The 12,627-nt window shown below is 40.1% G+C and overlaps 1 protein-coding gene across 1 annotated transcript in view; it reads right to left on the bottom strand.

Annotated features, from left to right (window-relative positions):
* The window catches only part of LOC102792606 (LIM and senescent cell antigen-like-containing domain protein 1), a 37,299-nt gene extending 28,048 nt beyond the window's left edge, over window positions 1-9,251 (bottom strand). Inside the window, exon 1 of the mRNA XM_006802399.3 lies at window positions 9,099-9,251. Coding sequence (XP_006802462.1) covers window positions 9,099-9,127 — 29 coding nt within the window. The 5' untranslated portion in view covers window positions 9,128-9,251. The remainder of the gene's footprint in view (window positions 1-9,098) is intronic.
* Between the last annotated feature and the right edge of the window lie 3,376 nt (window positions 9,252-12,627).

The following is a 12,627-nucleotide window of genomic DNA, read 5'->3' as shown; positions in this document are numbered from 1 at the left end:
AGCTCAGCTATAAAGGTGCTGGTTATAGAACAAACTACTACTTCTCATGAGTTAATTCTGATTGCTTTCTTAGGAGTTCTTTTTTATGATGTTTATATTAAATAAAATGACCATTAGAGATGCAAAGGTACAGCTCAGGTTTGAAAGCTGTTTGACGGCTGACAAAAATCATGGATCTCCTCATTATGAACAGACAACTACACGCAACATTTTCACCAGATTCACCTTCAACAGCCTGCCTTGACCTATTCAGCATTCCACGTAGCCTTAACAAACACTTGCTCTCACACACACATTCATGCACAGAGTGTGAATTTTGAAATTTAATGTCAGCTTCACATCCTGGATCAGCTGGAACAGGGTCACAGCAGCTCCGGCTGACATGTCTCAGTATGCCATAACACTCATGATGAATCCCAGACCGTTCTCTCTCTCTTTCCTCCCCACTCTTCACATGCTTCAGTCAGTTTCTAAAAGTTTCCTTGGAACGAATAAAAGCGTGCTAGCTGTATTTCGAAAAGAGGAAAAGTGATGTTGTGCAATGACATTGTGGAATTTAAGGGGATATGTTGAGTTGAGACTGACTCATCGTCATCACCACACATACACACAAGCTGAGCAGACGTTTCCCACAAGCCCAACAAGCCTTCCACCATGAACACACTGCCACTGTGTGGCCGTTGCTGATATTACAGCTACTCTTACTGACTTAGATCCTCCGCTTTTCCTATTCGGTTTGTGTGACATGCACCACTGCAGGTAAGAGATGAAACACATCACAGTGGGATTAAGAAACAGTGCTAACAGTAGCACAATGTTGCTTCTCGTTTAATTTAAGGTGTTGCATGCCAGCTCTGCGTGCCTATGTGTGGTTTACGTTCATACCAGAAAACAAACTTCATCACAATGATGATTAATATGTTATACAACAATAAGCTGACAGTGGAATTACAGCTTTTTAGTACACCTAAAACCACTGATATACACTCACTCGAATCTCTGCAGAAAAGAGGAATGAAAGTCAGTAGAAGAAACAGAATAAATGTGTGTGAATGAGAGGGATACAGGTTGAGGGTAGATGAATTTTAATACCTGGGGTCATCCAACCAAAGCAACGGACTGCACAAGAGAGATGGAGGCGAGAGTGCAGGTAAGGAGGATTGGGTGGAGATGAGTGTCAGGGCTGATTTGTGAGAAAAGGATGGGAGCAAGAGTGAAAGAGAAGGTGTACAAGATGGTAGTGAACCCTACTATGAACAGTGTTGGGGAGTAACGGAATACATGTACCGCTGTTACGTATTTAAAATACAAAATATGAGTAACTGTATTCCGTTACAGTTACCGTTTAAAAAGGTGGTATTTAGAATACAGTTACTTTGTTGAAATAAATGGATTACACGGCGGTACTTCCCAGTTTCATATTGTGGCGGGTCAGGCCTGTTTGGGTTTTGTTTGACAGCTACGTTCTGTTGTTGCAGGTGGCAGCGTTACGGTTGCCATGGTTACAGGGTGACGCTCTCTCTCTGCGTGTTTCCTGGGTGAGAGAGGCCTTTTTGTTGTTGTTGTGCTAAGCTAATAAGCAGAATGCTACAGGTATAGCTCTAAAGAATGTAGCATCATAGGCAGTGTAGTCCGTGCTGCAGGGAGAATGGACTGCCATACACGTTATGTGTCTGTGAGCGAGGGAGGGAGAAAAAGGAAAAGTACGAGCTGTCATCGAGCAGAAACAGGAGCTGGAAGCATGTAAATATAATAATAACCACTGCAGCCAAGAAGAGTGCCTGACAAGCCCAGTTGTAAGTAAGCTATTAAGACTCGACTGTACACCGTGTTCGTGTTTCCCTCCAAAAACAATAAGTTCTGTTGGAGCAGCCTTTCAACGCCTCTCTCTGTCTCTCGCTAGCAAATTTGACCCAGACAACAAAGTAAAGCTAGTTTTCGGCTACGAGCCCGACACAGAACCCACCGTATTAGCCAGAGGTCCCTTTACTACGGTTCGGAGCCGCGGACCTTCAGTAACAGTAATAAATCACAGCAATAGTACATTCATGTAGTTGTAAACAGCATGATAATATATTAAGTAATCCAAAGTATTCAGAATACGTTACTCTCATTGAGTAACGTAACGGAATACGTTACAGAATACATTTTGGGGCATGTATTCTGTAATCTGTAATGGAATACATTTTAAAAGTAACCTTCCCAACACTGACTATGAAATATGCAGTGATGGTTTGCAGGGCGTGGCAGTGAAAGAAAGATCGGAGGCAGAGGTAAAGATTTTCATTACGTGTAACCAGAAGGTACATCAGAGGGACAGCTCAGGTTGAGGGTTTTAGCGACATAGTGGGAGACACAAGACTAAGATGGTTTGGACATGTGCAGAGGAAGGATAGTGGATATACTGGACAAACGATGTTAAAGATGAAGCCGCAAGACAACAGGAGGATCAAGAGGAGATTTGTGGCTGTAGTAAAGGAGGACATGCATGCATAGGTGTGACAGAGGATGGCAGGGTTAGGATGAGATGGAGGCAGATGATCTGCTGTGCCGACCCCAAAAAAGCAGCAGAAGAAGAAGGCAAAGACTTCAGGCCCTTCAACTGTGCAACATTTAAGTGCCACAGCCTACCTGAGTATTGTTGCTGACCATGTCCATCCGTTTATAACCACAGTGTACTCATTTTCTGTTTCCTGTTTCCAGCAAAGCCACAAAGCCCAAACATCTCAACCTGTTTTTTTTGACCACCTAACAATATGTTCATTGTACTCCACAGTCACCAAATTTCAAACCAATAACGCACCTTTGAGATGTGGCGGAAGACAGGAGATTGTGCAGCTGACAAATCTGCAACAACTGTGTGATGCAATCATGTCAATATCAGGTCATTTCTGAAGGCAAAGGTGGTCAAATAGGTACACTATATAATGTTAAATTAAAATAATAAATTGATTCTTGCCAAGATTCACACCTGCTTGAGGAAGCACAGACAACTAAAACAGACGAACACCCTGACACGTCTTTCATTTGTGCACGTAGTAAAGTCTCGCAGCTGCTAAAATCACAAAAAGTGATAATGAAATGTAAAAAAACAACAACACCTTACCAATATTTTGTCAGGCTGCAGTTAGAATATTTCGGCCGTTGGTGCAAAGTCCGCTTTGCTATAACTGCAAACACTCTAACAACCGTTATCTCGGTCGACGCGGCCACATCACTTCCTGTTCACAGCTGTGTGTGTTTGTGGTCACTTGTGTCTACATGTCAACACTGTGTGTGTTTGAGAGTGATGGGGGAGTTGTTCAGGCCACTGGCTCGCAGACTGTTTGCCAGGATGAAGGCAGGGTGTGAGGAGGACAGATAAAAGGTCACATGGAAAAGGGGGAAAATGGAGGAACGAAGTGGCGCGAGGAGCCGTCGACAAAGGAGCGTAATTCTCACAGAGCTGCGAAATTTAGTTTTTCTCTCAGTTTTAATCAAGAGGAAAAACCACAGGCTGAGCTCATGTTATATTGTGTGTGTGTGAGGGATTCATCATAGTGATGGGTGTGCCTTCATATGTCTAACAACAGGCTGTTTCACTGTGATGAGACAAAAGAGATTGCTAAATATCTCCCTGCTGAAATAACCAAGCGTCCATTTATCTCTACCAACAGTATGATTGGTTCAGTTTTTCAGTTCCCTGATTCAACTTAGATGAACTCTCTGGATACATAAATTCTTTGGAAAGATTCACTACCATTATCACAGGATACAGAGAGAGAGAGAGAGAAAATGTTTTCTCACATCTTCACAAAGGCATATCACATTAAAATAATAATTTTTAAAAGTCCTGATGTTCAGTACAACATATTACAAGCTAATCTTGATACAAATAATCAAGGAGGAGGAACTCAAGTCATGCACGGCGTGTAGGGAATCTTTAACTCGCAGTCAATTGCAGCAAAAGATTCCCGGTTTGATCCCAGGAGGAAACATAGATCCCTTTGGGGATGTGTCAGGATGAGAAAAAAAACTGCCAAATCAAACATGTGGGCTATAAACAACAAAGCAGCCAAAAGTAGAGATGGCACGATACCACTTTTTTATGTCCGATATCGATACCGATATCATAAATTTGGATATCTGCCGATACCGATATGAATCCGATATAGTGTTTTTTAATCAATAAAACGTTTTTTTAATATCTTGCTGCATTTTGTATAAGTTTATACTCAAGTTTAAATAAATAACAACACTAAAGCTATTCTGTTATACCTGTATGTAAAAAACACACTGCGCCCAAAATATTTCATAGTTCAGCAACACTGATCAATCTAATAAACGTAAACCTGCTCCATCCTCCCTATTCTGGTATTTTAAAGAGTACTTAGCAGAAATATCAAGCAACCTAACTAATAAGGTTGCAAACTCCCAGCAAAAAAAAATAGGGAACCACCCCCCACCCTCCAGCTCATGATGCTTAATCGATGTAATCAAATTTAATTTGATGCAGGGGGGAAAATGCACAGAAATAAATTATTTTTCAAGAATAATTAAATAGATTCAACATCTTTCTTCAACAGAATTGCAGACTGCACAGATGGTATCTTCCCAAAGGAAAAAGTAGTATAGCTTACTAGGGTATATTAGACTTAACAGTTACTATATACAGTAATGGACTTCTATGTATTTTACATCTTTGGGTGTAAGAGTCAGATAATTATTTATTAAAAGCTAGACATTTTAAATGAGAACAAGAAAGAAAAGTATGTCTTTGTGCCCCCTTTTCCCTGTTAATGCCCTATCGGGCCCCCTGGCTAAACTTTGCTAGATCCGCCCCTGCACAGTTACCAGCCGTCAGCTACGTAGAAAAGGATCTTGGTGTAGAAAGTAATATTAAATAAATTCTAACAACAGCTTATCAAGCTTAATAGTGCTGCTGTTGTTCAGCCGCTGGTTTCCTCTTTCTGGTGCAAAGTGGGCCAAAAACTAAGAAGAGAGACGGACTCGCGAGAGAAAAGCCGATCAGCTGATCATTAAGCAGTTTCATATTGAAGTAGCAACAGAAGAGGGAGGGAGAGAGAGGCAGTCGCTCCATATATCTGTTGTTAAGCTTAACGTGGGAATGCTTTACAAACATTCAGAGATGAACTTACACACTTGCTTTACTTCTCTCTGGGAAAACTTCCTCGGAGATGAAATGCTGGTTTGCTAGCAAGGCTACAAATACACACAGCCGCTCTATCACCTGATGCATACTGCTCCGACTGCTACAGTTACGAGCCGCGTTACTCCGTGTAGCAAGTTTTGTGAGGTGCTTTTTTGATATTTAATGGATCGGATTACATTTTTTATTTCTCGCCGATATCCGATCCAGTAATTTGGGTCAGTATCGGACCGATACCGATACGTAATATCGGATCGGTCCATCTCTAGCCAAAAGTAGCTACTTCTTCTTCTGTCTGCAGGATTAATAATAGCTACATCTGCCTCACCCTATTTAAAGGCCATTTTTTCCACACACAAACACACACCACTGAGGAACTTCTGTAATTACTGTACCATCATTACACATCCTGTTGGTCCATACTTCCCCATGCATCGGTCAGGCTCCCAGCTGACTAACAGAAGAGTTTTTCTTGCTCTGAATGAGCCTTTGAGAGGTGACTACACATGACAGCAGGCATGAGCGGAGCATTTATTAACCCTTTACCTCTTAAAAGCCTTCTAGGAGTAACCTTTCAAGCACTCTTCTGAACTGAGCAGCTTCTGTCCAATTTCAGGCCTGCTTATAGAACAAAATGACTGAGTGTACATCAGATGTTAGTGAGAGTGGTCTCTGCCTCTGCAGAGAGGAAAAACACAGAAACTATTCTAATGGCCATGAAATTGCATCTTTATAGATATATCCTGAGGTATCAAAACTCATCATTAAGGTTACAGGGGAGGCTGTCAAATGTCATCTTTATGGGGGAAAGAGTTAAAGGCAGAAGTCTGTGCTTTTTCCTGTCAAACACTTTAATACGTTGCAAACCAGAGGCTAAAAACATCAGCAGGGTTTCATAAAAGCCGCAGACAATCCTTCAGCGTACTTACAAAGAGGAACCATAGTGTTTTAGAGCAGCACTGTGGCGTGAATGGTTTGTACCTGTAGGAAAGAACTTTGGCGCCCCCAAAAGGAAAAAAACAATAAAAACAATTGGGGTTTTTTTTCCGTTTTTTGGGGGGGTTGATTTACTTAAGTGTAATATAAATGTTTGCTCATTAATAATAATTTAAAAAAGCAACAGGAAAATGCAAAGACTTCTGTTAGATAAAATAACACAACCTCATTGCCTTTAATGTATTAGTAGCAATTAGTCATTAGCCAAGAAAAAACTCTTGCTGTGGCGACGTTACCTTCATTAATTACTGTGACTGAGGCTAACTGCTGCATCAGTTGCAAAGTCATCTTCTTTTTATTTGGACTTTATTTATCAAAAACAGCAGTCCCGACACTTTTAACACTATGTTGTTTTCTTGTCATCAGTGGGTGGCCATAGCTCAGGTAGAGCAGGTGTAGTAATCAGGAGGTTGGTGGTTTGATCCCTGGCTGCGCCAAAGCATCCTCAGGCAACATACTGAACCCCAAGCTGCTCTCCGGTGCATCCATTGGAGTGTGAATGTTAAACAGAAAGCAATCAGGTGTAGAAAAAAATTAGTTGTATAGATGAGGCATGCTTTCAGTCCTGAAGTTGAGTAGAAAAGCTCCATTTGAGTTTTGTCAGTTTGCTGTTCTGGAGGATTCGGGTGTGTGTTAAGGCAATGCTACAATCTTACCAGGAAAGAACGTCCCAGCAAATTCACCCCAATGCCAGAATGCACAATGCTCAGACAAACTGCAACCCCCCCCCCCCCCCCCCCCCCCCCCCCCCGAGCTACACTTCAGACTTTACAGGCCTCATTTAAAGAATGAATAAGTATGTGTTGTTAGGAAGGGTTTCCAGGAGAAAGCCTCCTCTCTCTAAAAAACAAACAAAACAAAATGTGGCGGCACGAACTTAGGTTTGCAGCGCTGCATCTGCACAAACCACATGATTTCTGGAAGACATGAATCCAAAGTTAAGACGTTTGACAATAATGCACAGCTCCACCTTTGGCAAAATCCAAACACCTCATACCAACTGTCGTGCATAGTGTGAAGGGAGGGGTGTGTGATCTGGCACCTGGGTCGACCAAGAACTCCTCTGTGAACCAAAGTATTCTAGAGTCAAATGTGAGGCCATCTGTCCAACAGCTAAAACTGGAATCCTGAGCACAGCAGCGAATCCATGACAGAATGGCCAAAAAAGAAATGAATCTTCATGCTGCAACAGCCCAGGCGTGGAAATCCTGTGGTGGGACCTTAAGTGTGCTGTGGATAAACAAATGCCCGCGAACCTCAGTGAACTGAAGCAACGCCAAATTCCTCCACAACGATCTGACAGACTGATAAAGTCACACAGAGAACAATTCATTTGACTTATTGCTGCTAAATGTGGCTCTACAAGCTACTGAAACATGGGGTGTACTTGGTTTTTTCCCGTGACTATAAATACTTTTTAATGTGCAGTAAGAGGTAGGTTCTCACTGTGAGGCAACTGTGAGGCAACAGTGTAGACAATTAGAGAAAGCTGACTCAATAAATTACTTAATGGTGCATGGAGATTTTTCCAACAATTAATGATCACATATATAAGAAGGAACTGTGTCGGAGGAAAAAAAAATACCGAACTTATGTTTCTTCTTTTAAAACCTGAATTGTTTAAATAACTCCTGCATTTCAGAGTGATTGAGCACAGAATGAATAATCGCCCACACAGTTAAATCCACCATCACACAACTTGACTGCTTCCAAACAAGGACAAGTCCACACTGGAGACGGAGACGCTGGTCTAAGCTCTGGTTGTATCAACAGAATGTGGGATCAGATAAAAATGTAATGCAATGGGAATGCAGCAATCCTCAGGCTTTTAGAAGGGCTAGTCATCTTAGAGCTTTTAGTGCTTTATAAAAGCCATATTCATCCTAACCCATAATTAATTCTGCAGAAGCATTCATGCTGTTTGGAGAAACTGCTGCTCTGAACAGCAGTCCCAAAGGGACTGTTTAGCCAGGAAGTGATTTGGAAAGCAGTACTGTCCAGTTTCTTTATATGAACATTCCAGGGCAGGGTGGAGGTCACAGAGAAGAGGAACATCCTCCTCCGTTTTTTTTTAAAGAAAGAAAACATCCACAAAAATATATAATGCCTCCCTCTGGAGAAAAATATTCTCAAGGTTTTGTGCTTTTGGAAAAACCCACATGTCTGTTTTCTGTGTGAGAAGGGTATGCATCAGTGACTTGCACACATGAGTACCAGGTCAACAAAAATGTATTAAATATAAACCCAAATTTTCAAAAAAAAGCTTGTTAAAAATCAGTCTTGGAGATTTTCATTTGGTGCGAGGCTAAAAACCCCAGATTTTGTGGCCTAAATTCTGCACCGTCATCTAAAAACTACATCTTTAACAGTGCAAAACGGAAAACTTGGATAAAATTGAAAAATTAAAGTCGTTAAAAAAAACAGTAGTGCTCTTTAGAAAATTTGTTGCAATTATTAAAAATATTCAAACATAAGGTAACATCATTTTCAAACCTCCAGACCATGTCGTTGGCCACACAGAGCAACAGACCAAACAGATTAAACCGCTATTTAAACAGAGGTTTCTTAACCCAAACCCACTTCTGATTACGTAACATTTTACACGTGACAGCTGGACGTGTTTTATTTCTAATCATATGTTATAAAAACTACGTTACCTTTTCCCACATTGAAAGTAGGTAGGAGGCGCTAAAGAGGAGCTTAAGTTGTTCTAAAGATGCAATACAATAAATATGACTGTGTTACTAATTATCTTTACTATTACGTCTATTTTAGAGCATTGCCTCTGGAGTACATTGTGTATTTAAAAAGGTAAAACCGCCTTGGATGACTTATAAATTACCAAACTGCAGTTTTCCACTCCACAAAAGAACAGAGGATGGCGGACTGTCAACTTTTCAGACCAATTTCTCTCTTTTTAGAAAAAAATAAAACTTTTTAACAAATCACTCACCCGTTTGTCATTTCTGTAATGCCGAGCATCACTGTGCCCTCTCTCCCACCAGATGTGCGTCACCCGATCACTGTTGCAGCTGTCCAGATGTTGTGCAGTCCGGGATGTAACGTTGGTTTTCGCACAGCGGAGTAGAATGGCGAAAAGGGGCCTCGCCTCAGTCCGGCCGATCTCACTCCAGTGAATGAGCCACTTCCAGGTGGGACCTTTCAGTGTAAAACAGCAGGCTTGCAAGATTCAAACAGGACCCTAAAATAGGTTTTAAAAGAATAAATTCCTCCCTTTTTGCACAAACTCGAGCAATACATCATCTTACGTGGGTCTCCCACGATATCGCACGAGACTATTAACACAAATTTAGTTTCCATTTAAGCTAATGAGGAGTCAGGAAAACTGCCTTAAAATACAGCAGGAAACAATTTTCCTTTATACCTTTAACCTGTATTTGTTTGTGTGTGTTTATACTGCATTCTGTTTGCCTCGTATTTACTATACAAAGTTTAATGCACATTAATATAAAATATACAGCAAAAAATATCAATGAATGAATGAATGAAAACATTTTTAAACATTTTTTATTTAGTATTGGTGCTAAAATGTTTTATTTATGGAATTTAAAGATTTTATTCACGTGCCTTTTTGCAAATATATATTGACATTGGTCCCCATCCCCGACCTAAGTCAATAAATCACAATAATAACTCAAAACTGAGAAAAGACTTGGATTAATTGGGTTATTAAGACGAGATTCTAAGTTAATAATTTTGAGTTACCTTTTGGTTTTTAAAAAATAATTTTTCAGTGTCAGTGGGTTTTTGTGTTTTGTTTTTCTTAAGTGTATGATGCAAAGAGCTTGTTGGTCACTCTGAAAGATCTTATACTTGTTGCTCTTTGCTTAAAGAAAAAAACACACAAAAACAACAAAACAAACAAAAACTGATGATACTGTAAATAATTTTCCTTTTTTTCGCTACTTCAGACTACTACAGTCGCTACTACAGATTTCAGAACTGTTAGAAAGCAAACAATTTCGATTGTCTGCCTTTCCCCCCTAATTTTATTTTATCTTTTTTTTTTTTACATTAGTGAGGCGATAAAACAGAGTCCAAACACGTTTGGGAAGAACAGAAAGCCAGCGTTATCACATCAAGTGCTTTTATTTTGGAGACCAGAGGCTCGTGGATTGTTGCACGCGGTCCAAGTGACTTTGTGTTTTTTTTCAGGTTTTGTTGGCAGGATGCACCTAAAACCACCCAGTAAACTCAGTAGGTTCTCTGCGCTCATTATCTCACTATAATATAAATGAGACGGATGCCGAGAGCCGCTTTTACATCCGCTGCAGCTTTACGCTGGGCTGTATACACATGAAGTATCTGGTCAGCATTGATAGAAAATCTGACTTTCAGTTTGCCACCACTGGGAGGACTGTAACTACAGTTCAACATGGCGGGTGGGAGCCCTGAAAAAACATATCACAGAATCCATCACATGACAGTAGCAGGCAGGGAGACGGGGCTAACAGCATGTTTACATTACTTACAGTAAAAGATGCAGGAGTTTGTTTGTCATTTCCTCTCCCGATTGCGTCATGATAATGCACCCACCATTTTTTTTCCTTAAAAGGGAAACCCCTAGACCCTGCTCCCTCCTTCCAGGGGGATGAAGGACTTTCAGAGCAGCACTGCATCTGTTCAGATGCCCAGCAGTAACACCAAAAACAGGAGGATTATTAATGATGTAAATTAAGGTTCATCTTGTAGTTTTTATCTGCTCTTTTTGATTTAATGTGTGAAACATGTCCATAAAAGTGCTTCCTCACCACATTCATGTCCTCAAAAAAAAAAGAGAAAAAGAAAGAAAAATTTAAAACATCTGGCTGCTGATTAGAAGCTGTAGATGCAATGCTGCACTTCAAAAATCAATTATAAATAAAGGACACGGACTGAATGCAAAGCATGGAATCATTTTAATCTTTGTTAAGTTCTCTTTTTTTTATAGTTGTAAATACACCAGAAAAACATACAAACAATCACTGCTGTAGTCTTTCTTGAGTACGATTTTGCAGTTCAGGTAATCTCTCATAGCTTCTGCCCACGTTAAGCATCATAAATATAAAAGTTTAGATATAAATACAGTCCATTGTGCTGGGTGAATCACCAAAAGCTGCCAATAGGGGGAGAAAATAAACCGGTTAATAATTATTTTTATCACTGGTCAGCAGAAAACTGTATTCATATGAGTAAGTATATGTTTCACTGGGAGCGGGGTAGATATGAGGTGTTTTTCTAACTCAAAGCACAGGTCAAAAGTCAGAATGTAAGAATGTAAAACCAACACCATCTATAGGTCTGATGAGGAGCCTTGCTCAAGGACACTTTTGCAAGGCAGATGTGCTTTCAGCAATGGAAACTGCAAGATGCAACAAATCTTTGTTAAGGTTCAGTGATTAAATTGCAACACAAATGACCAAACTATAAAACACTCCCATAAAAGAGAAACAAACTATTAAAATAATGGTCCAATATTAAAGTCGCAACTAATATTACAAATTATTACAGGTCACAATGAATCAGAACTCAAGACATGGAAACTGTTAGTGCTCCTGAGTTGAGTATGTGATGATTTAACCACAAAACTGTAAAACCAGCCTGGGGAAAAAAAGGAAAAATGTTAAAAGTGTTCTATTATTGTCTGTTTTATAGACATATATGTATGGAAGTTTGGATTAAACACAAAGAGTGTATGTGCAAATAAGCCCAGACTTTATACTGCTTTAAACACTCATTTTCTTACTCTTGGCTCTGTGTGATGTCAGTGAGGGGTGAAATCACTGATATGATCACAGGAGGTCCAACCTTTTGCTAGTGAGGGGCAGCCAATCAGAGGCTGTCTTAAAGGGAGTGAGAATCAAAAGTGGATGAAGGGCTGCATCAAAGCTGAGTATAAGACACAAGCATTTTTTAAAACCATGAAGTCTGAGAAACTACTCGAAAATAAAAATATACAGGTGGGAAGGAGCATAACAGGTCATCACAGTTCCTCACCAACCATCAGTAATGTTGAGGAGAACCTCAGACTTATAAACACGCATCCCAGTGCAACTGAAATGAGATTATGGCAGTAATCTGTAAATTACGCACACGTTTCCCACAGCATACTGCGTTACAGATCACCCAATGCTTTCTTTACCTTCCGGGAAACAACCAAGTTAAAAGTAAAATCAGAGAATCAAATTTTTGTGAAGAAGGTTAATTTCTATACGGCAGAGACCAGTAGAATGGCTGATATGAAGGCAGCTCAATCACATTCAACAGCCTATAAGTTTTAGAGGTACCTCTGAGAAAAGCTAAAATGTAAACCGTGTAAATCAAGCCCATCATAAAATGCAGGTAAAGTTGTCTTGAGAAGTAATTAAAGATCTATAAATCATATCAAGCAATACACCAGCACATATTTCTTCCTCTTGATTAGGTTTCCTCTCACAATTAGTTTGCACCCTTTTGGATTCAAAAACACTGCGATCATCACG

This window comes from Neolamprologus brichardi, chromosome 16 (assembly GCF_056152115.1).
Source record: "Neolamprologus brichardi isolate AB-2024 chromosome 16, ASM5615211v1, whole genome shotgun sequence".
NCBI lineage: Eukaryota > Metazoa > Chordata > Actinopteri > Cichliformes > Cichlidae > Neolamprologus > Neolamprologus brichardi.
Note: the sequence above shows the minus strand (reverse complement) of the source record. Positions and strands in the feature narration are given on the sequence as shown.